At 46.9% G+C, this 22,507-nt stretch overlaps 6 protein-coding genes and 1 long non-coding RNA gene across 9 annotated transcripts; 3 read left to right on the top strand and 4 right to left on the bottom strand.

Moving 5' to 3' along the window:
• Positions 1-148: 148 nt before the first annotated feature.
• LOC117900158 (eukaryotic translation initiation factor 3 subunit G-2-like) lies at positions 149-1,028 on the top strand. The gene has a single exon (XM_034810402.1). It carries the CDS (start codon positions 175-177, stop codon positions 997-999), a length of 825 nt encoding a protein of 274 aa, XP_034666293.1. The 5' UTR covers positions 149-174; the 3' UTR covers positions 1,000-1,028.
• A 7,382-nt stretch (positions 1,029-8,410) lies between these two features.
• On the bottom strand, positions 8,411-11,118 carry LOC117898299 (cap-specific mRNA (nucleoside-2'-O-)-methyltransferase 1). The gene is made up of 2 exons (XM_034807574.1): positions 10,379-11,118; positions 8,411-10,314 (listed from the first exon to the last, which is right to left on the bottom strand). Exons 1-2 carry the CDS (start codon positions 11,028-11,030, stop codon positions 8,594-8,596), a joined length of 2,373 nt encoding a protein of 790 aa, XP_034663465.1. The 5' UTR covers positions 11,031-11,118; the 3' UTR covers positions 8,411-8,593.
• A 393-nt stretch (positions 11,119-11,511) lies between these two features.
• On the bottom strand, positions 11,512-12,675 carry LOC117902295 (DNA repair protein complementing XP-A cells homolog). The gene is made up of 2 exons (XM_034813579.1): positions 12,432-12,675; positions 11,512-12,369 (listed from the first exon to the last, which is right to left on the bottom strand). Exons 1-2 carry the CDS (start codon positions 12,584-12,586, stop codon positions 11,637-11,639), a joined length of 888 nt encoding a protein of 295 aa, XP_034669470.1. The 5' UTR covers positions 12,587-12,675; the 3' UTR covers positions 11,512-11,636.
• Positions 12,676-12,741: 66 nt separating this feature from the next.
• On the top strand, positions 12,742-13,880 carry LOC117902145 (beta-1,3-galactosyltransferase brn). Its single transcript, XM_034813284.1, has one exon. It carries the CDS (start codon positions 12,778-12,780, stop codon positions 13,735-13,737), a length of 960 nt encoding a protein of 319 aa, XP_034669175.1. The 5' UTR covers positions 12,742-12,777; the 3' UTR covers positions 13,738-13,880.
• A 634-nt stretch (positions 13,881-14,514) lies between these two features.
• LOC117895646 (thymosin beta) lies at positions 14,515-18,696 on the top strand. The gene is made up of 4 exons (XM_034803435.1): positions 14,515-14,724; positions 17,937-18,072; positions 18,137-18,250; positions 18,464-18,696. Exons 2-4 carry the CDS (start codon positions 17,937-17,939, stop codon positions 18,601-18,603), a joined length of 390 nt encoding a protein of 129 aa, XP_034659326.1. The 5' UTR covers positions 14,515-14,724; the 3' UTR covers positions 18,604-18,696.
• Positions 14,720-15,943, bottom strand: LOC117895653. 3 transcript variants are annotated; one of them, XR_004648945.1, is made up of 2 exons: positions 15,042-15,943; positions 14,720-14,849 (listed from the first exon to the last, which is right to left on the bottom strand). It is a non-coding gene; the product is annotated as an uncharacterized LOC117895653 (long non-coding RNA). The 3 variants fall into 3 exon arrangements; XR_004648944.1 differs by having other exon boundaries at positions 14,720-14,976; XR_004648946.1 differs by having other exon boundaries at positions 15,178-15,940.
• A 1,004-nt stretch (positions 18,697-19,700) lies between the features above and the next one.
• Positions 19,701-22,491, bottom strand: LOC117895615 (tRNA (cytosine(34)-C(5))-methyltransferase). Its single transcript, XM_034803368.1, has 3 exons — positions 22,321-22,491; positions 20,432-22,250; positions 19,701-20,373 (listed from the first exon to the last, which is right to left on the bottom strand). The coding sequence occupies exons 1-3, from the start codon at positions 22,378-22,380 to the stop codon at positions 20,072-20,074; spliced, it is 2,181 nt and encodes a 726-aa protein (XP_034659259.1). The 5' UTR covers positions 22,381-22,491; the 3' UTR covers positions 19,701-20,071.
• Between the last annotated feature and the right edge of the window lie 16 nt (positions 22,492-22,507).

Consider the following 22,507-nt stretch of genomic DNA (forward strand, 5'->3'; position numbering starts at 1 on the left):
AGCATCGGGGAGCTATCAAGCTATCAAGAATTCAAAATAAATTTTTTGGGTAAGAAAAGAGCAGGGAAAATAACAAAATGTTTTGCTAAAGTATCCGAAGCCTTCAAGCAGTTCCGTTCCAAAAAATATAAATTAAGTTTTGCAATAGAATTTTTGTTTTTATTAGAAACCAAAATGAAATCAATGAAGACTTCGTGGGCCGATGAGGTGGCTGCGGATTACGTGGATGGGCTGCCACCCACCAAGGTGCACACTGATGGCAACTTCAAATACGTCACCGAGTACAAGTTCAATGAGGAAGGCAAGAAAGTGAAGGTGGTCCGCACCTATAAAATTCAGAAGCAGACCGTGCCCAAGGTCGTGGCTCTTCGTCGCAATTGGTTGAAGTTCGGGGACTCCAAAGAGGACAAGCCCGGTCCATGCTCACAGACCACCATGGTCTCCGAGGAGGTGCACATGGTATTCCTTAGCTCTAAGGAGCTCGAGCAGGCCCACGAGCCTCAGATGGAGGAGCCGGGCAAAAAGATCGCAAAGTGCCGCATCTGCAATGGCGAACACTGGTCCGTGAACTGCCCCTACAAGGGAACTGCCATGGACAGCAAGACTTTGATGGAGAGCAAGGCCACAGCGGCGGCAGCCGCAGCCGTCAGTGATACCTCCAAGACGGGAAAGTATGTGCCGCCGTTCCTAAAGGCGGGCGGCTGCGCGACCAATGGCTCTGCAGTAGAAGGCAAGGCCTGGGACCGCGACCGCTCGGCTGTGCGAATCTCCAACCTGCCCGAGTCGATGACCGAGGCCGATCTGGAGGAGCTGGTGAAGAACATCGGACCCTACAACAAGCTGTACCTGGCACGCGAGAAGAACACTGGGCTCTGCAAGGGTTTTGCCTTTGTTAACTTCAAGTTCCGCCAGGATGCCGCCGCTGCCATCGAAATTCTCAACGGCCATGGCTACGATCACCTGATCCTCTCTGTGGAGTGGTCCAAGCCGCAGTCCTAGAGGCGGAATCGCCATTAGCTTTTATTTAATTTTCGTACATGTTCCTCCTCTCCGTTAAGTCGGTGCGGAAATAAGCTTCGCCACAAAGAAATCGAAATAAAATATATGAAGAGGCGGACTCCAATTATTTAGATCGGAATTATCACAGCCCTACAAAACCTTCAGGGCTATGCTGAAAAGAGAAATCTGTGTTACCTTATTGATCTTGAATCATTTACCACAAACATTACAACATTTTGAGTAACTTTAAGTTATTCTTTTGACCTTTTCTCTTTCTCGTGCATTAGCATAAATCAGTGGTAACATTATTTTTTTTGTTGGGTTTGTCCTGGCAATCGAATGAAACAAAAAAAATTGCAGCTATTTCTTGGCAACATTTTTAATTTCAATTAGCCCTGGCACTGACCAGGAGAGACCTCAGTCCAGTCCACCGCCATGAAGGATGAAGGCAAGCCCATGGGGGCATGGCAACAGAGATTGGGCATTGGTGAGGATTGCAATGTTTTCTGGTTTGCTGCCACTTGATTTATGTGGCTTCATTAGACATTCCGCACATAGAGCGAGTCCCAACTATGTGTGCGAAAGAGAAATTCAGATGGGTTCGAGGTAAATGGGTTTGAGGTAGTTCCATAGATGGTTTGAGCGTGAAAAAGAGCTATAAATGGGTTCAGTGTGAGGGGAAGATCTAAGCGTTGTGGAAGTAGTGAAAAGTTGACTAAGTGATTGCCAAAAAAACGAAAACGTAAACGAAAAGCGAACACGACCAAATACAATTAGAACCAAAAACGAACTTCAATGAGAGGCTGAATGTGTGGATTTGATCTGATGGCTGGGGGGTGCTCTGTAGTTTTGCTATTGACCAGCATGGAATATTTTTGGTTACCACCTAAGCACTCAAAGGGTTTAAGCGTACACAGAAAAAACGCCTCCTCCAAATGAGGGCCAAAGGGTTCGGTGTTCTGGGTTCAGGGTCTGGGTCTGGGTCTGGGTCTGCGTAGCGCGTTCCAGGGTCCCGGTCAAGCTTTGGTTTCTGTGTTTGCTCGTGTGAGCCGCAAAAATATTTGCATAGTTACCTTTAATGTGGTTCGACAGCGTTCCAGCAGTTGAGTTCGGTGCAGAACGGTTTCAGATTGGTTCGGTTTTGCTTCGAAATAGAGTGAAGTGAAGTGGAGTGGAGTGGAGTGGCGTTGAGTTCAGTCTCGATGCAAAAGTTCTTCAACAACAAACGAACAAAAGTTTTCTTTGCACACACACAGACACACACATATGCGTTGGCATGTAATTTAAAATGAAAAATTCTATTCTTTTGACACAAACACACCCACACCATGCACCAGCAAATACACACACACATGCAGACATCAACAAGCATTGATTTCATTTGCATAAATAAGGAAAAACTCAAATGGGGAACTCCGAGAAAGTCTGTGGGCACCAACAGGCGCTGCTGGTCGGAGGGTGTGCGTGCGGGTGTGCGGGTGTGTGGGTGTGGGTCTGTGTGTGTGCATGGGGGGCAGGCACCCTGTCCTCGCTGATAACGTGCAGCAAACGAAACTATTGCCTACTTTTGTGCGCCAAGCGTAGACAATCAAAACGCGACACTGTGGTTCGACAGTCGTCAAAACTGCAGATACATGAAACATAACAAATTAAAAACAGAATTCCGACAAAGCATAAAGAAAAGCCCGCTGCATGGGCACAAAAAAACGTATTTGTTTGCATTAAAGTACAAAACTCGATACAAATACCGAGGAAAAATGATTAATTTTAAATTTGAAAGCTTAATACGTACCAGACGGTACGGTACGGATAAAAAGTGTCCAGGTAAAACTTATAGCTGCAGCTATCAGCTTTTCAGAATAGCAAAAAACATTACAGCCAGGTGTAAGATGCTCTAGTTATGTGGAAAAAAAAACACTACCTCTGAAAAAAAAACTTAAAAATAATTTTATTTTTTGTTTGGTTTTTTTGCGTAGTGGAAAAATTGTGTTGAGTAGTAAAAAATGGGAAAAAATATCTAGATTGATTATTTCATTTATGGTTTTTAAGTTTTCCCAATGGAACTTCTCTGACGCAGCAATTCGTTCGAATTTCTGCTCTAAATGCTCATGGAATTTTCTTGACACTCGAGAATTTTGTATCCAATTCGTTATCCATTCAATGAGTTTTAATTACTTTGCATGTCACTGTGCAACAACGCACTGCTGCCTCCCCCTCATAGACACAACCCCCTTCCCAGCACCCTCTCAATCTCTCTCTCCACCCATTTTGTACGCTGTGGGCAACGACAGTCAAAAATCGCATAAATTAAAAAACTGCACACACTCACGCACAGACATGGATACAGAGAGAGTGAGTGAAAGCCAGAGGGGAGGTGGGGCATAGGGGTGGAGTAAGGGCAACCCTTTGTACAGCTAACACACACACACACACACAGGCACACACACACACAGCTGTCGCTCACCACCAAGGAAGTAATAAAGTATCTCGAAAGTAACTTATTAACCATGCTGACAACGCTGCCGCCAAGCTCCTGGAAGCATAGCTCCCGGACCCGGACCCGGAACCAGGCTGTGTCTGTACACACACTCATACCGCACACACACACACACACATACGTACCTCAAAGCCAGGGTGGTGGGAGGATGAGCTGGGTAGGTAGTCATGTTTCATGTTTGCTAATTGCAAGTCGATTTTTCATTTCACATTTCTCTCCAGAGTGTCGTACTGGACCCCGAACCTCAGATACAACCAGAACGAGGCCCAACACAACGAAAAAACCGAACCTCAACCCAGACACGGAAATGGAGACCTGAAGCAGCACAACCTGAAGCTGGACAAGGAACTGATTGAGTCTGGGACTGACTACCCGGCCGTAAGTGGAATTTGTTGAGGTTTCCGCTGACCCACTCAACTCTGGCCACATCCCGGAAGGGCACACACACACAGACACACACGCACTGCACAAAGCAAAAATATTTCATTTAAAACAACAACAACAATAAAATATACACAAAAATGGCAGCTTTGAATGCCCTTTTGCAGATTTTATAGTTTCAATTTGATGTCCAAGATATTGCTGCGGATCAGTCGGACTTATAACACAAAGTGCATCCAAGTACCTCTCATATGGTTAAGGGATCTATCTGCTAGCTTAAGGCGTACTACCCACAGGGAGAGGGTATTGAAAACAAAGTTGAAATTATGGGCAAAAGAGGCAAGCAAATGGTTAATTTAATTACAAATTCTTTGCTTTCTTTTGGCATTGTATTAAATTTTCATGGGCATCTGACATCCGCACACATGCGTCGGTATGTGCATGTGTGTGTGTGCGTGTGTGTGCGTGTGTGTGTGTGCGTGTGTGTAGCACCTGCTGTCATTGCCATCTTTGCTACATTTTGGACGCTTAAATACCCAAGAGACTTGAGAAGCGGCGAGCATCCGCCTCAGCCATTACTCCCACTACCACTCATCGGTCCACCCACCCACACACACACACACACATACACATACACATGGTCACACTGATTGTCCTTTCAATGAAAAATAGCGCTCATTAATGTTGCTCATTAGCAGAGCCACAGCGGGCAGGACTTTTCTTGGCTTTGCCGCTCCTTTGCCGTTCTGCCATTGACATTTCCCCCTGACAATCTCCCCCAATTTTTGCTTCAGCTCGACCCCCCTCCTTCCTTTGAGCATTCAGCAAGTGTCAACTGGCAAATGATTTGCCATTATTTACTAATAAAACTCATCGAGTTTTCTTCTCGCCGCTAATCGAATGTGGACTCTGTAACCCACCACCCATAACCCACACACTGTGCCTCCTGCTCCTCCTGCTCCTCCTCTAAAAGTGCTCAAGTCGTCACGAAGTGGAAGATGTCCCAGTCAGGCAAAGGACTCTTAATTCAAAGCGACTCGCATGCTTATGCTCGCCAATGACCTCAATCAACGTGTTCAAATTAGGAGCACGAAATGGCAGAGCATGTCCCAGCAATATAGAGGTAGAGGGAGGAAGGGCTAGGGATTAAGGAACTGCCTAGAACTTGGCTTGGCTCACAAATAAAACATAAGCTCAGAGATATTTCGGATCTAAGGGAAGGAGCTGCTTTAGTTGCAGTTCTCTGGCAGAAAAGAGTATAAACTAATGGCAAAAAATACGAAAAATGCATTCCATTTGATTGATTTTAAGCTGATTTATGCAGCTGTTATCAAAAAATATATACTCAGATGATTACAACTACTTTTATTTGAAATATTCATGCTATTTGCACCACTTCAGACTGCTCTAAGTAAACATTTGCATATATAAAAGTAATTTTAAGCTACAGATCAGAACAGACGGAAAGTTTCCTCAGCTCTTTCAGTTTTCAGGCAGTCCATGTATTTTCGGGCGGAGTTTCCCTGTCAGAAAGCACATTCCAATGCGAAGTTTAAGCCAGGAATTGTGCATGCAACGATTCTTCGTATATTCCAATCAATATTCCATTGGCTAATTGCTCCAAAGTAAGCCCCATATGAGGGCAAAAATATTTCTTGAGATGAAATTCCCCCCCACCACTCACGGGTTCAAGGTTGATTCCGTTATGTGTCAATCATTTGTGGTCCCAAATGGTTTATTGAAGACAGGGGCCGACCCCTCCAGGCTCCAGCTCTGACTTCCGCTTGGGCTGCCATTCAAACTCTTTTCCTGTTCCTTTTTTTTTGCTGTTTCTGTTTCTTGGCATTTAATTTCGTTTATTCATTCGAGTGACCACAAAATGACATTTGCATTTGGGCAGCGGTCAGCTACAGAGACGCCCAGGGTCCATGTTCAGTTTCTCGTACTCAAGACTCTGGACTCCACTCCCACTGAGGTCTCATGTGCCGGCCACCAGGGAGTTGGTCTCGACAGCTCTGCTCTGGAGTGGATTGGAGTGGCGTGGCGTGGCGTGGAGTGGAGTGGAGCGTGCGGCTGTTACGTCAATGGGTAGGGGGTCGTCTCTGGGGTCTCTGGGGTTGGCCTGTAAGCCTGTAACAAATGAATGGCACAGTTGCAAAAATTTGTTTTGACAATTGAAGATGCTCGCAGCAGGCAGAGTGCGCAAATTTATAAAACTATCAACTGGTTCCTCCATTTGTGTGTGTGTGTGTGTGTGTGTGTGTGTGTGTGTAATTAATTCTCTGCTGATTCGGCATTCGTAGGCCGAACCAAAAAAGCACAATTAAATGCACAGCACAAACACAATGCTGCCCCAAGCAGCTTGCCTGGACATGCCACACTGCTGCACATTGATTCTCTCACGCTTTGTTCTTAAAACTTTCCATGGCATTTCGAACAAATACAAGTGCAAGCAACAAGACACAAGAGACAGCGGCTGAAGGAGCATCAAAAATAAATCCAGAAACTCTTGGCACATTTGCAGCTTAAGTAATTGTAAAGAAAATATTTAACAATGTTTCGTTTGTTCTTCGTTTATCACATGCATCATATACTTATGTGACCCACTGTACATGGGAGTTCAACTGCAAATGGATAGGTCCAACATTTTTTGGATGCTGTTACTGTTGCCCCACGTACCCGTTGGCGTCATCAGCATTGCCATCGCCATCGCCATCGCCATGGCCATAGCCGTGGCCGTAGCCAAAAAGCAATTAGCAAAGTTTTCAGTCTCCAAAACACTCACTCGGCGGGGTGGCGGGGATGCAGGAGTAGCGCCACTCGTAGAGTACAGTTTTGCCGGGCCATCATCAATCTGGTGCAGTTGCGCAACCCCCAACGGTGACGGGGGGGGTGTTCACTGCTCCTCCATGCTCCAGCCTAATCCATTATGGTTGCACCTAACTGTGAGCTGCCATGGCCAGGGATTGGGACAGGCGCGACCATCGTCATTCCCAATTATTCATGGATAATCTAACCCAAAATGGGACGTTAATTACGGGCGCATGTCCGATGGACATTCGAGCAAAGCTCTTCACACCTCAGCGCCTCACACTATAGAGGAGTGTGTGTGTGTGTGTGTGGCATGAATTGCAGAAGTATTTTTTGCTTCTTTTGGGCTCCAACTGTAAACAGCAGAGTGTCAGTGAGGGGACACCATTTATCGAGTGATTAATTAAGCTGCAACATCAAGGATGCAGCGAACTCTGCCGCTGACAGACAACTTCCAAAAAAAGGGCAAGAAAATGCCATACAATTTTACTATTAATATGTAGAAATTCTGCTGAAGAATTCCCCAAACTGTTTACTGCATCACGCGACACTTGAGTCGGTTGCAAAACGAGAGGCCCCCGACGGCCAGTCTGCATTCCTCGTTTTGTTTTGCTTTCATCATCAATGAATTGGACCTGGTCAGCAGATGCTACAGAAAACCAGCGATGAATAATAGCCACAGATAAGCACACTCCCCATTTGTTTGTCCTCAAACAGTCGTGAAATTCGAGCGATCTATGCCCTTGCTCTTCCCATACTCTTTCCTTTTAAAAATATAAACAAGAACATTCAAATTATTTCCAGCTATGGCCAGAATGGTAATCTTACGAAATTTATTTTATTGATTGATTTTTGATGGACAAACAAAACCCAAGCATGGCTGTACTTTGAGGGCATCGAACCTTTTATTTATTTAAATATGCGTGGGCGTAGATTTTTCAATTGGTTTTGGATTTCCACGCCAGCAGTACACAGAAACCCATGGACATTTTTTTCTGTTTAATTCAACTCGAGAGAGCAAACTTTACTTATGCTTTTATATTTATTTTTTTTGTATTTCTTGTTGGCTATTTCCATTTATTTACATCTATAATATTACAAACTTCAATGGAAGAAACGGGAGAAAGGGTGAGTGAGCGGCTGGCCACTGGAGCTCTGAATGCTAGACAGAAGCCAAAGCAGCCGATCAAATAATGAACGAGGTTGCTGTCAACAATTATGTCAGCGGAGCCGCTGGTGTGTCAGCAGATCTGCAGAGCTTATGGGTCTCGCCGCGGATTGCATATTTGTTTATTTATAATTCATAAATAAGATTAATACAGAGAACTGCTGCATGTGGTTCCAGGGTTATACAAAATTCGATTGTGATAGACATTCATAGTTAAAACTTGAAGATGATTTGTTTGCTTTTCCTATCAGTTATCCGAGTAGAAACTCGCCAAAAAATATTCCACTATATGTATAGGAGTTTCACACACTTTCAGGGTCTGTTTTAATTCGGGCAAAATGATTTAAACAAGGAAAGAAAATAAACACGCATTAATTAAAACTAGCTACATTTTGGCAAGGGCATCCCAAGGCCTTGGCTGTCTTCGCTTTTTGGTAGGATCTATTGCCATTCGGTGGAACATCACTGGAGATTTCGTTCCGACACAAAGTTACACTTAATTTAATACAATTTCGTTCACTGATTGCACGATCAGAAAACCAAACGTTACATTTTTTTGGGAACAGCTCCTGTTCGTCAGATACTTAATTCGTATAAGTAAAATACAGGATCTGTTGTAAAACCTCCAGATAAATCCTATGCAGGTGGCAAAAAACAAAAAAAAAATATGGTAGTAGTAGTAAACATAAACACTTTTCGTCTTAAAATATGGTTAAGCTTAAGATCTAGGTGGGGGCCTACGCTGGCCCCAATTTGTCCAATTCGTCTGCGATAAATTTGACGAACTGGCTGCGGAACAATAGATTTGGATTGTCCTCGTGGGCATGCTCCTCCACCTGTCGCAGGTCCGTCCACTTCCAGAGCAGACGGCGGATATAGTTCTGGCGGAAGGAGCCAAAGATTTCGGCTTCCTTTTTAAACTTGGGCACATCATCCTTGTAGAACGACTCCCGGCTGTTGGTGTTGAAGTAGTAGATCTGGTTGCGGGATCGCGACTTGGCCGACATGTAGTTCGGCGTCAGTTCGCACAGCATGAGTATGCCGCCGGGCACAAAGAACTTGTTGTCGCCCAGGGAGAAGCCGAAACGCTTCGAACTATCCTTCAGCACATACTGGCGCATGTCGCCAAAGAAGCTCTGCATATCCGGCAGCCGAAAGTATGGATTGCTGCGCAGCGGGCCATAGGTGCGCTCCTTCTTGTACGGCTTGTTCAAGCTGCGCGCGTACTTGTCGCACATGCTGATGCGATCGCATAACGCACGTCGGCGAATGTCGATGCCGCCCAGGCAGATGCCGTCGATGATGTGCAGAGCGGGCACGCGCTGAATGGTGCGCCCCTCGCCATAGAACTCGGACACGATCTGGCCGAAAAATATGGAACGAGCCTGCACCTCAAACGACGTTTCGACGGGCTCCCACTTCTTGTGCTCCGTGTAGCGGAGCAGATGGCCGCGCGACCTGCACATGAACAGGCTGCAGCTGTTGTTGTTTGTCTCCTCGCGACCGATGGGCATGAATATCCAGTCGCGGACGTTCTGAACGCAGTTGGCGAGGGCCGTCACACTGTTCATCTCAATGGGCTGAATATTGAGCCACCTGCGATCCTGCGACCAATCGAGGAGCAGCTCCTTGAGCAGATGATCGGGTGGCTTGGTCTCCGGCGCCTTGCGCAGCTTATCGGGCAGCGCCCACATCTTGAGGCACTGCTGACGCACCTCCGACTGGCGTGTTTCCTTCAGCTCGGGATTCTGGGCAAAGGCAGAGAGCTTATGCAGGCCCGTAATCTGCTTCCTGCCAATGGCATTGTTCGACTCGATCACATAGCTTACGAAATCGCCATCCGCAGCGATCTCGTTGGCGTCGAAGATCTCGAGAATATCGTCGACACTTTCGCGCTCCTCGTTCAGCGTAACGTTGATGGTGTTCATGTAGTTGATAACGTCAGTGGTCTCCTCCAGCTTGTACTTGCAGACGAGGTAGCGCTCCGAGTTGGCCGGACGACTGCTATTTGGCTTGATGATCGCTATTTGATGGAAGCACTTGTACATCAGGTAGATCAGACCCACGCTGAACGGTGTGAACAGATCGAACAGCTTGCACACAAAGTTCCCGTTCTTGCGCAATATCTTGAGTGCGGTGAGGCACTGGCACAGATACAGCTGCTTCGACAGTATCTCCTGTATGTTCTCCTCGCCCTCCACCGAGAATCCGCCGTCGGCCATGGCGAAGTGTACGCCCTCCGGTGTATGGTAGCGTATGTACTCGTTCAATGAGTCCTGATTCTGGTCGTCGAATATGTTGCCATCGTCCTTGACGCCATAGTAGGTATCGAAGGACTCTGGTGAGGCGGCAAAGAATTTCTCCAGCTTGAAATCGTTGGCACCGCGCAGCGTGAATCCGAATCCCTTGGCCTCCCACGATTTGCGGAACAGAACGTACTCCGAGAAGCCACCAGGGCCTGCAAAAGCGAAAAGAGGAGAACATTCAGAGGAGCTCCAACTGTTTGGTCATTCCTCACTCACCCGCACACATGTCCGTGAAGTAGAGCAGGTCCTTGGGATCCACCAGGGCACGGCCCTCGAGATCTCTGGGGTTGGTGAACATGAAGTCGCACATGGAGTCGATGTTGGCCATTTTAACGGCCGCTCGATTGAGAAAAATGGAACTGCGTATGGTCTCAAATGGATTGCAGCGCGAGCGGGCGCGACGTTTCTCGATGTCGTTTAGGTCGTCAAAGGCCGACTTGGCATTGAGGATGTGATGCAGGACTTCGGGATCACAGTAGCGATTCTCATCTTCCAGAGTGCGTTTTCGTTCACCCCTGACGACGAAGCCCATCAGTTGATCGAGCGTGTACTGGCTGGCATTGGGGCCCACATTTGTCAGCCACTTGACTGTCTCGGGCATCTCGAGCTCCTCGCAGCTGGGGTCCCATTGCCCGGCGGCCAAGTGGGCGGCGTCCAGCTTGAGGCCAAAGCCACGACGGCCATCCTGCTGAACGGCTATAACGGGCTCCAGGCGACCTTGATTGCTCTTACCCAAACCCTTGTCGTTCTCGTAGCCCATTTTTTTCATCATCTCCATGGCCTTCTCGGAGTAGCTCTTCACCCACTCCCGCTTGATCTTCTTTGGAGCGGGCTCCGCGTTCTCATCGTCGGACTGTTCCTCCATCATGGCTTTGCACTGAATAAACTAAGTTACCTTAAATAGTGTGTGCAGACAATTTGTTTATGCAGCTTGGTGTCAGTGTGACTGCGGATTTATTGATCACTTATACCACGGCCAGACCGTCGGTAATATACCGCGATTTAGCTGCCCATTTGCAGAATATACCATAAATATACCAAGGAAACAAACGAACTTTGCCTAATTAGCCACCATGAAAACAGGTGAACAATTAAGTTAATTCCTTGAGATACATAATTTCTCCTTACCCAAAAAAAAGCACACCTATTTTTCACCTGAACTGCGGTAAAGTCTGCAAGTTTCGTTTCCTCTTCAAATACCCATTGGTCAACAATGGGTTAATCGCTGCAGCCCAAGATTGGAAATCAAATTCCTATTCGGTTTTATGCATATTACTAGCCAGCCAGAACTCTGAGCACTGAATATATAATTTACTTTCATTAATAAATCAATTTCAAACAAAAAACTAGACATTCAAATACAATTTTAAATCAGAATCAGAAGTTATCCCTTCAAGGGTCTTACAGGCTATGGCGAAATAGGTTTTTAAATGAATACTATGGGTTTCTCTCTCTCTCTCTCTCTTAGGTGACTCTACATCTTTTCGTAGGTTTCGGTGTAGGGACAGGTGAGGCAGGTGTGCGTATACTCATCCTCCTCCTCGTTGTAGGTGTCCGGGCCAAATTCGTGCTCGTGTATGGCATGCGTTTTCTTGGTATAAACACTGCTGCGGACCTCCATGCGGAGTTGCTTCATTTGCTTGTTGTACTTGCGGGCCTTGCCCACCTCGCGCTTCTCTTCGCGACCCTCGTGCTGGCGCACGAGCTCCTCCTCGCTGCCCCACACCTCCATGGCACGCTTCTGCACCTGCGAGTGCAGGTAGAGCTTCATCTCGCCCCAGCGCACGTTGTGTGGATTCTTGCGGCTAATGTAGCGCAACTTTGGCTCGCGCTTGTCAAAGTCGCAGTCCTTTAGCAGATACTCGGCCTTAGCCTCTGTGCGGGTGATTAGTGAGTGGCGCTCCTCGTTGTCCCGGCACTTGTCGCACACCGAGTGCCCGAAATTGGTGAACAGATAAGAGTCGGCGAACGGCTCGCCGCACTCCAGGCACTCCTCGTACACCACCGGTATGGCAATGGCATCATCCTCGATGATGGGCGCTGCTCCATCCTCGGGCTTGCCAGCCCCTGCTGTTGCGCCAGCCGCAGGCAACACTGGCTGTTCCAGCAGGAAGCCACCGCCACTGTCAATGTATTTGGTGCCCTGCACCTTGATCACCGAGGCACCCTGACTGGGCCCTCCCTCTGGCTGAGTATCGCCAAGGTGGCTGCAAAAGAAATCAATTAGATTGTAAGCTCTGCGCATGGTATGGTCAAAAAAGAAACCTACTTGCCGAGCTCCTTGTAAGGATACGAGACAAGTTTTGCCTCCCGCAACCTCTGGGCCTTGGCCAGATTCCGCTCAATGCGCGATCTCTGGGCTGTGGTGAGGTTGGATTTGGTGGGGGCTGCTACTGCTGGAGCTGTTGCTGTTTCCTCGGACATTTTGCCAGAGCAAATTCTTTTCAGGCGCCAAACAACAAAAATTCCAATTTGTAAACTATTTTCTCTGCCTCTTTGACAATTGACATTCACATATATCGAGGCATCGTTGATTGCGGATTCGGTATATTTTTGAGGGTCATGCGGTATATTTTATCGATAAGTCCGCGGTCGCACTGTATTTAATATCCTCAATGTTAAATAAACATTATAAATTGCTGCTAAAATGTTCGCTGGCAATTCCCATCATATTCCTGATCGACTTCTGCGGCCTGCTGACCCATCTCCATGAGCTAAGCTTTGAGCAGCACTTCTACTATCCAATGCACGATGAGGGCCCAGCCTTGTCCGGAATTTCCAGCTACGGATTTCTGCAAATGCCCGCATTCATGGCCACGACGGATCCGCCCCGCCTGACTGTGCTGGTGAAGAGCGCCATTGGCAATGTGCGGCGACGCCAGGCCATACGCAAGACCTGGGGCTACGAGTCGCGCTTCTCCGACGTTCACATTCGTCGCGCCTTTCTGCTGGGCACCTCGTCGGACAGCATGGACAATGTGCGGCGGGAGGCCAAGGAGCATGGGGACATTGTGCACGCGGACTTTGTGGATGCCTACTTCAACAACACCATCAAGACAATGATGGGCATGCGCTGGGCCAGCGAGCACTTCAACCAGAGCGACTTTTACATGTTCGTCGACGACGACTACTATGTGTCCATCAAGAATGTTCTGCGATTCCTGGGCCGCGGACGGGACACCCATCATCCGGATCGTCTCTTTGCCGGCTATGTCTTTCAGACTTCGCCGCTGCGCCACAAGTTCAGCAAGTGGTATGTCTCGCTCGAGGAGTATCCGTTCGACAAGTGGCCGCCGTATGTGACGGCCGGTGCCTTCATCCTCTCACGCAGCGCCCTGCTCGAGATGTACGCGACGAGCAGAAGAGTGCCACTGTTCCGCTTCGATGACATCTATCTGGGCATTGTGGCGCTCAAGGCAAGCATTCCCGTGCACCACTGCGACGGCTTCCTCTTCCACAGACCCCACTACTCCGGGCCCGATAGCTACAGCAACGTCATTGCCTCGCACGGCTTCAGCGATCCCGAGGAAATGGTGCACGTGTGGAATGAATGCCGATCGGCAAATTACGCGTAGCACAAGCCTCGGACAAGGGTTACTCCTACTCCACTCGACTGTATATATAAAGATGTATTATGACGTAGATCCAAGCCAAGCCTTATTAAAGTATAGTCTTTTTTATATGCCTCTAAATGTGTAAATACATAAATTAACGACAAGCAAGTTTTTCCTTCCAAGATTTAACCGGAAAGCAGCAATAAGTGACGTAAAACATTTAAAAATGTAAAAAACTCGGATCTTTAGCCTAACAACAATTAGTTGGATAATATGAAACTTAAGGCTGGCTGAAAGTGACTGATTTGAAACTATTGAAGGTAGATGCTATACAACCATGAAGTATTAAATCTGGCTGTTACAATTAGCTTTGAAAACGGATTTTAAGCAGAGTAGCTCTTTCTATTCACGCATGAGAGCTTTAGCTTGCTAGTAATTTTAAAAAGAATAACACAAACGAGGAATATGGTTCAATTCCTCCGGAATTCTCAGGCAAATCATGAAAGTTGAAGAAAGTGTGTATATCGTGCTCATTTTTTGTATAAGTAAAGAGACAGGATGTATTTATAGGGAGAACTTGAAATATTTAGTGCGTTTAAGCGCAAGTCGTAATTTGTTTAAATGTAGGGGGCCCAAGTGGGCTTAGCATGTTATTGATTCCTAGTATATCGGTTTAAAATGAAGTATATTTCATCCATTATTTGGTATATTTCGGTATATTTCTGAGGTTCACACGGTATAGTTTATCGATAAGCACGACCGACGACGGGGCGCAATTAAAGTTTTTCGTTCAGATTGGAACAACTTTAAGTCCGTTTTGACGTCCATCCAGTTAGCTTGTGCGCTCCGCGACCGAACTGAAAGAAAGAGTATTTCTTAAATCAAGTGCAAAGAATTTGCATAGTGTATATAAATATATATAAAGCAGACCCAACCAACCCCAACCAGATAACTACACCTCACCAGTATCTTTTTTTTGTAAATCCAAACCAAAAAAAAAAACTTAAGGTGAGCGTATAATTTTATTTATTTTAATTCGCATCCACTCCCACCGTCCGCCTCCCCTTAAATTGTTGGCCGGCAATTTCTTTTCAATTCGCCATCCATTGTGGCAGACACAGGCCAAAAGAAATCTGCAAGAAGAAGCAGAAGGCAGAAGAGAGTAGAAAAGCACTTAACTGGTTTTTTTTTGTTGTTGACTGCGCTTCTTCATTGATTGCAGAAATGATGAGTAAGAGGTGGAGTGAGAGAGGGGCGGATCTTCAGGAGAGGAGTGCTTCTGGTTCTTTTCAGATTTGTTATAAATATTTATTGTGGTGCTTTACCCGTTAGGTTTTGTCTATCCCTCTCTCCCTCTCGCCTCTTGTTAGACGCAGCTGTTGAAGCGCTTTTGTCGCCGTTTGCTTCTATGTGTGTGTGTGTGTGTTGGGTTAAAGCTTTTCTTTTGCTCCCTCTCCCTACCTGAGCGAGCCGGCCGGCATTTTTTTAACTTCATTTTTGTATACGTCTGCTTGTATGTGTCTACTGCTTTGGGCGGGGCGCATTTGACGCTGCTTAATATCCTCCCCACGAAAACTACGGCTTGCGCGCAAGTCATGCACATGCACATGTGTGTCTCTGTTTGTGGGGCGTGGCAGCGGCGCATGCAGTGGCTATTCTGTCACCAATTTCGAATTTGTTATCGCAAAAAAAAAACCATCTTAAAATGAAAAATGTAGCAGACGGATGAGTGGGCCTGCATATGTGCATATTTAAAATTCACTGTACCTCGCTGTCATTTATATACATATGTACATATGTATGTATGTATGTATGTACATGCATATGTGTGTTGTGTGTACGTGCCGCAGGAATTGGCGACGCTGGCTGCGGCGGCCTGACTCTGCCGGCAGCCCCGGCGAGGGTGTAAAACGGACGTGTCTGTCATTTCTCATTTCTCCCCTTTTTCGAATTTCATTCTGCCCTCTGCTGCTGGCCGTCTGCTTCTTCTACTCGGTGCTGTGCCTCAACTTCGGCTGGGCCCTCTTCTCGCTTCCTTCTCCGCCTGTCTGGCCTTTGCCACGCATCAGCACTCTTTTGACTCATTTTGGCTTTCAAATGTGTCCAAAACTAATTTTTTGTTGTTGGCTGCTTGGCGCCGACTCCACCTCCACGGGCTCCCCCTCGTTAAGAGTTCCAATCAGCAAACAAAGTCATAAACCCAAAAGCACTACAAGATATAAAATTAACAAAAACAGGGAAAAAGAAAGAAAGAAGGAGAGTGGGAAAGAGCGCTGTTAGCTGTGGAAAGCTGACAAAAGACGGCTGGAAAGAAGCAGCAAAAGAGAGTGTGTGGGCAGAGCACCGGCAACAACAACAGCAATGAGAGCTGGCAAACCACAGCAGCAGAGTTGTTGGTGGCGACAACGACAAAGCCGGCAATGGCAATGCCAACGGCAAACGTCGGGCTGATGATTCATCGGTCGCTTTAAGCGGGGCGACCATATTTCGAAGTTGGAAGTTGATTCACGGCAAACTTCATCCTATCCACCCCGTCTCCCCACCTCATACCATTCCCAATCAACTCATTTTGTATGTGTGTATGTATGCAGAGTTGCATGTTGATTCTCCTTTGTTTGGCTGCCTGCCAAGGAGCTGACTAATACGAAACCCCGTTTATGCGATGTCAATTAATCGAAGGCAAGTCGCCAACGATTTCAATGGGCGATCAGCATGTAATAGTTCATGATCAATTGGTAATCATGTACAGATGGTTACGCATAAACAATTTGAGAGATTTTAACTGTGCTTGTGCAAGGTGAGGAGGGAGCCCGCTACGACAATAATTGCATCTGCTTGCAATTGTCGTAGAAAGGGGGAGAGACGATGTGGGCAAACCCTGAATAGATACACTTTGGCTGAGCTAAGCTTTGGGGAGTGGAGTGGGTTGGATTGAACTTTTGGTGAGGCGCAGTGAGGTGATGTGACGGTGATGGTGACTTGCCACAGGAGGCCGTTAGTTGTAGTCAATCCACAATGATTGGCTATCCGCTTTAGGCGCAGTTTTAAGACCATTTATGGTCTGTAAATGCACAATACAAACATGGATGAATGTGTGCACATATTCACATATGTGTATATGTATATGTAGATCTGTTGGTTTTGGTGCGGTCGCTGCCCTTGTAACGCTTGCAGCTGTTCAATTATCGGGATGCAGAAGCAATACTACTTGATGACTTGATTTCGATATTGATGAAAGGCCGCACAAAGCAAATTCTTTGTGGAAATAAGAATGCTGATAGCGAACATGGAATGGGTCACGCACATTGGGACCCTGGGACCAGGGGGGGACCTTTAGCTCGAATTTTGCAACTAAAAATAAACGTGATAAAATGCAATTTAACAGCCCCGACCACGGCCCCGAACGGCGAGCATTCTTCAAGAACGTTCTCCGTAACGCCCTGATAACGGCGGCCGGCCAGAGAATAAAACAAAAGAAATACGAAAGAGAACCGAACCCGAACCGCAGTCCACAGTCATGAGTCGAATTTGAGTTTAATCTCTCTCTCTCTCTCTCTCGCTCTCTCTCGCTCCGCGCTTGATGACGATGACGAAAGGTTCGCTGAACTCCGTCTCCTCTTTCATGCTGGTTTCCTGATACGCAACCCCCCACCCGCTCTTCTGGTAGTCCTCCTCGTCCTGGGATCGTGACTCATTGGTTATCGGTTAACAAATTCATGATTAATATATTGTTTTGCTATTTCATTACAATCTGTCAGTGTGGCGAGAAATCGCAAACGTAAATCAACGGTAAACAAAGAAATGTATTCTACGAAAAATGAATTATTTATTAATGCGCAATATCAAGCAAGCAACTTGTTATCAATGTTTGCTTCCGCCTTATCCAACTGCCAACTTGATCATAATCGATATCCTCTTCCGCTTCTATACGAAGAAAATATTGTCACAAAAGAAGAGAGAAGAAAGGCCAGCCATATGCTGCAGCTGTGCTTTGAAATCAGACACCGCCAAACAAAGCAACGATAGAGAAACAGATGTAGTAGCCAGAATAGAACATTTATTGGAAATTATATTAGCCGATACACAAGATACAGATGTGCAAGCACTGTTTGCTTTCTCGCTTAAACTCAGTTTCGTTCAGGTGTAACAGAAACTTTCCTGAAACTTCCTCGCTAATTGTTTACTTTACAATAAAAAATGCAACTGTTGTTTTTTTTTAGATGGCATCCACAGCACCAGCACTTAAGGATCTGCCCAAGGTGGCCGAGAACTTGAAGAGCCAGTTGGAGGGCTTCAACACGGAGAAACTGAAGAATGCCAGCACCCAGGAGAAGATCATTTTGCCCACAGCCGAGGGTGAGTTTGGCTGAATAATCATAAAAGAAAAACCAAAACTGAGGACGCAACTCTTTTGTAACAGATGTGGCTGCCGAGAAGACCCAGCAATCAATCATCGAGAGCATCACTGGATTCGATCAGAACAACTTGAAGCACACCGAGACCAACGAGAAGAACCCCTTGCCCGATAAGGAAGGTGAGTGTCTATCTGTCTATCTGTCTGGCCATATTCTGCTCTGTTTGGAGCCACCATCTGTTGTTGGCCATAAAACGATATTGAACCGGCCTTGCCGCTGCCATAGCTAGCGGTTGTTTCTGTCTGTCTGGCTGGCCAAGCAGCAGATTGCCCATACATGGTGAATGCAACTAATGTGCGCTCTATTTCTCTGTGTTGTTTTCTCGGTTGCAGCCATTGAGCAGGAGAAGGAGAAGAATCAATTCATAGCCGGCATCGAGAATTTCGATGCGAAAAAGTTGAAGCACACCGAGACCAACGAGAAGAACGTGCTGCCCACCAAGGAGGTCATCGAGGCCGAGAAGAAGGCCTAAGCCAAAAGTGGCAGGCGCATCCAGCATTGCCAATAACGTTGCATCTCTCTCAAGCGCATACAAAAAAAAAACACCACACTCAAACAAACACACACACACTCTTCACGTATATATCTTTTTCCTTTTCCATTTGCTAAAAAACCATCAAAACGAACATTCAGGCTAACGTACATGCGAGTAATAGAACGAGGAGAAACACGAAGCACAGACTCAAGCAGCCTCCATCCATCCATCCATCCATCAGAAAAGCTCCACAATAACTTGAACAATTACCGGAATGGCATTGCCAGTCATTGCAAACCGACTGCACTGGTGCACACTGGTACAATGGTGGCAGAGAGAGAAAGAGAGAGAGAGAGAGAGAGAGAGCTTGCAACACTGATCGTGAGACTGTTGCTGTAGTACCACATTCATTAACTTATTGTCTGCCTGCTTGAAAAAGTATTTTGTTTTTTTATTTTTTTTTTATTATTATTATTATTTTTGATATGAATGTAATTTTTGTTTTCTCCTTTTTTGCAAATTGTATTACTAACAAAGCTGCCAAAGCTGGCAACACACACTCTCTCATTCCTACAAACGTATTTAAACATTAAACATAAAAAACGTTCGTCTAAAAACAAAAACAAAAAAAAGCGCCCTTTCCCCCCAATAAATATACATACATATATTTGTGCATAATTGTTTCCAAAACACACGAAAAAAAAACAAAAAACAAAACTCCAATTACTTTACTCAAAAAACGCAACGCAATAAGAGAAAGAAAACAAAAAATGGAAACATATGAGAAATACTTTTTAAAAGACATGGAAAACACCACACAACACGTATGAAGCGTATAAAACTAAACAACTAGAAATGGAAAAGCGATATAAGAAAAGCATAAAAAATACAAACGAAATGCAAAAAAAAAAAGGCAAACATTTTTTATAAAGAGTATGTGTAATTTTTTAATGAAACTTTTTTTTATATACTTTACATATGATATATTTATACTGGGAAACAAAAAAAATAAAATTAAAACCATAAATGTAACATTTTATAACAAAAAACGTATGCAAAATAATGTTCTGGTCTATTCTCTTTTTTTTTTTGTGTCTGGGAGGCAATAACTGTAATCGCTGATCAATCGTTAAGCTGTCGATTATTTCGCCATGTGCTTACCCTTGCAGATTGAAAACAAATGTTTGCTCAGGCAATTTCCAGAGTATTTAAAATATGATTTACACTTCCGATAATTATCGACTATAATCGGTGTAGGAGGCAACTGTACTTGGCTGGTGTGCAGATGTTTTCAACATTTATTCTTAGTAAAATATATCCGCAAAGGGTATACAAAAGTAGCACATATTTTATGGGAATACATAAATATATATTTTTCGTGTTAATTATACAAACCCCTCCAGACTATCAGTGGAGGTGGAGAGTCAAAATTGAATGCATTTTTCAAGGAGAATATTAACTTTTACTAACTCTCCGTTGGCGTTTGCTCAGCTTCCATAGGTGTGGCTGCTGGGGCCTCCTTCTCTGCACCAGAAATGGTTTCAGCGGTAGCCGCTGTTGCAGCTGCTTCTGCTGCCGCTGCTGCTACCTTCTTGGCCTCCTCGTATTTGTTGACCTCAAACTTGCTGAGATCGGCGCCAAGCAGACGGAGGATGTGAATGGTCTCATCGCGATCGACATAGGCCCGCAGGCTGGAGGTGCCGCGCCATCCAACCACAAACAGGGTAAACTGCTCGTCCACGTACTTTAGGATGCAGCTGCCCACGCCTAGAGAAACCAGAGATTACGAGAGAGGCAAGTGATAAAAGTGGGTCATTGGACTTACCAAGCTCACTGCAGCGGTCCTGGGTGGCCTGCTTCAGCTCGTGGGTCGAGGGCGGTTTCGTTGGATCTGTGCAGTTGAGCAGAAGCACCAGGTCATCGCGATGCACCTCGATGCGACGACTGCTGCCCATAAAGGCGTTTGAGGTCTGAAGTCCCTCCTGGGCCAGCCGATATGGATGGACCGTGTGGCGGTTCTCGCAGCGTACAAATGTCTTTACGCCGGTGTTGATTATCTTAATGTTGTGCTCGTTGTTCACCACCAGCTTTCGGATGGGCTCCGAGCAGTAGTAGATGTTCTTTTTCTTCTCGGTGACGCAGCGCGTGAGCAGACAGCGCTTGCTGAGCGACTCGTCCAGCTGGTAGAACTCCTTGATGGCATTGTAGTCGGCATCCTCCTCGCCAAAGAACACATACGGATCCTCCTTGTAGCCATGGAGACGTTTACGCTTCCGCTGTGGCCCCCACGGCACGTTCTTAGCCTCGATGGGCTTCCCGGACTCGTCCAGTTGGGGCTCTTCGACGGCGGCCTCTGCTGGCTTTTCCACCAAGTCCTTCACATCGTTCTTCTCGAAGCTGAGCTGACGCCGCTTCACGATGACGGCCACAAAGAAGCCGCCGGTGTCCTGCAGGTGCGGCAGTATCCGCATGCACTTGTTCAGGTTAATCTTGGCCATGTCCTCGGCGGGCAGCGGGAACATGGCTGGACGGATGATGGTGCGCATGCTCTCTGGTACCTCATCGAAGCTTGTGTAGACAGTGTCAACCTCTTTGGTGGCCAGTTTCCAGTCCGTCATGCCGGGATTGTACTTTAGGCCGGGCACCAGGTGACCGGCATCCACCAGCTCGAGCGCCCCATCGGCATCCTTGAGAATGCGCTGCAGCACAGCCTCGTTCTCGATGGGGTTCAGCGAGCAGGTGGAGTAGACCAGGCGGCCACCCACCTCGAGCATCTCGGCGCCGCGTCGCACAATGCGGTACTGGATCCCATGAAGGTTGTAGGCCTGCGCGAGGTTCCACTTGGTCCAGATATCGGGATTCTTGCGCAGCGTACCGTCCCCGGAGCATGGCACATCGCAGAGAATCTTGTCGAACTTGAGCACGGCCTTGGTGCCGTCCTCGTTGCTCTGCAGCAGGTTCGGGAAGACGCTGCTGTCGTGGTTGGTCACCAGCAAGCAGGGCGAGTTGAGGCGCTTGGCCTGGTGGACCAGCATGTAGCAGCGATTGTTGTCCACGTCGTTGGCCAGGACAAAGCCGGGTGGGATCTTGTGCTGCTCGGGCGCGGCGTGCAGTGCTTCGATGAGCTGCGCCGTCTTGGAGCCGGGCGCCGCACACATATCCAGCACCTTGTCCGTGGGCTTGACGTCCAGCACAATGGGCGGGATCATGGAGACGGCCTCCTGACGACTGATGCTGCCAGCCGTTGTCTCCACAATGAGAAAGTTGTGCAGTCGGCAAAGGGGCTCCGAGCGGCGTATGTCCTTGCGCGTGAGCTGCAGCTGATAGGCCAAGCCGTCGGGATACCAGGGCAGGCACAGGGGACGCTCCACCTGCTCTGGCGGCTTCTGGTGCAGCTCCGCCACCGCGCGCACATATTCGGTGAAGAGCTGCGTCTCGATTATGTTCAGCAGCGCCTTCGCCTCGCCCTTGAAGCCCGTCACACGGAACGTGGTCGGAAGATTGTCGCGAATGGATTCGAGGAACTGCGTCCACTCCTCCTCTGTGGGGCAAATCTTCTGCAGGTGATAGTACTTGATGAACGAGACATTGTCGCGTTTGGTCTCCTCGTAAGGCTCCGAACGCCGATCGGGGCGTTGTGGACCCTGAAACACAGAAATTGCAGATATTACAGAAAAGAAACTTTAGTTTTAAGGGAAAACAATGGCTGCGTACGTTTTCGCGTTTTTGACGTTTACGGGCCGCAAAGGGATTCTGCTTCTTTCCACGCGCCATTATCAATAAATTTCTACGTGCTGGTCCAAGTATATGCAAAATAATGAACGAAATATTTATTTTACAGGCGCGCACAGGTCGAAACAGCCGGCAACACGTGTTGGATGGAAGTCTGGCAGCACTGCTC

The sequence above is a fragment of the Drosophila subobscura genome, chromosome A, assembly GCF_008121235.1.
Source record: "Drosophila subobscura isolate 14011-0131.10 chromosome A, UCBerk_Dsub_1.0, whole genome shotgun sequence".
NCBI classification, from domain to species: Eukaryota; Metazoa; Arthropoda; class Insecta; order Diptera; family Drosophilidae; genus Drosophila; species Drosophila subobscura.

What these genes read in the sequence shown, in the direction of transcription:
- LOC117900158 (XM_034810402.1), top strand. Translation starts at nt 175, where the DNA reads ATGAAATCAATGAAGACTTCGTGGGCCGATGAGGTGGCTGCGGATTAC.
- LOC117898299 (XM_034807574.1), bottom strand. Translation starts at nt 11,030, where the DNA reads ATGATGGAGGAACAGTCCGACGATGAGAACGCGGAGCCCGCTCCAAAG. An exon ending in CTTCACGGACATGTGTGCGG is followed by an intron (nt 10,315 to 10,378) that starts GTGAGTGAGGAA and finishes TCGCTTTTGCAG; the next exon opens with GCCCTGGTGGCTTCTCGGAG.
- LOC117902295 (XM_034813579.1), bottom strand. Translation starts at nt 12,586, where the DNA reads ATGTCCGAGGAAACAGCAACAGCTCCAGCAGTAGCAGCCCCCACCAAA. An exon ending in CCTTACAAGGAGCTCGGCAA is followed by an intron (nt 12,370 to 12,431) that starts GTAGGTTTCTTT and finishes TTTCTTTTGCAG; the next exon opens with CCACCTTGGCGATACTCAGC.
- LOC117902145 (XM_034813284.1), top strand. Translation starts at nt 12,778, where the DNA reads ATGTTAAATAAACATTATAAATTGCTGCTAAAATGTTCGCTGGCAATT.
- LOC117895646 (XM_034803435.1), top strand. Translation starts at nt 17,937, where the DNA reads ATGGCATCCACAGCACCAGCACTTAAGGATCTGCCCAAGGTGGCCGAG. An exon ending in CATTTTGCCCACAGCCGAGG is followed by an intron (nt 18,073 to 18,136) that starts GTGAGTTTGGCT and finishes CTTTTGTAACAG; the next exon opens with ATGTGGCTGCCGAGAAGACC. An exon ending in CCCCTTGCCCGATAAGGAAG is followed by an intron (nt 18,251 to 18,463) that starts GTGAGTGTCTAT and finishes TCTCGGTTGCAG; the next exon opens with CCATTGAGCAGGAGAAGGAG.
- LOC117895615 (XM_034803368.1), bottom strand. Translation starts at nt 22,380, where the DNA reads ATGGCGCGTGGAAAGAAGCAGAATCCCTTTGCGGCCCGTAAACGTCAA. An exon ending in AACGTCAAAAACGCGAAAAC is followed by an intron (nt 22,251 to 22,320) that starts GTACGCAGCCAT and finishes TCTGTGTTTCAG; the next exon opens with GGTCCACAACGCCCCGATCG. An exon ending in GGACCGCTGCAGTGAGCTTG is followed by an intron (nt 20,374 to 20,431) that starts GTAAGTCCAATG and finishes TGGTTTCTCTAG; the next exon opens with GCGTGGGCAGCTGCATCCTA.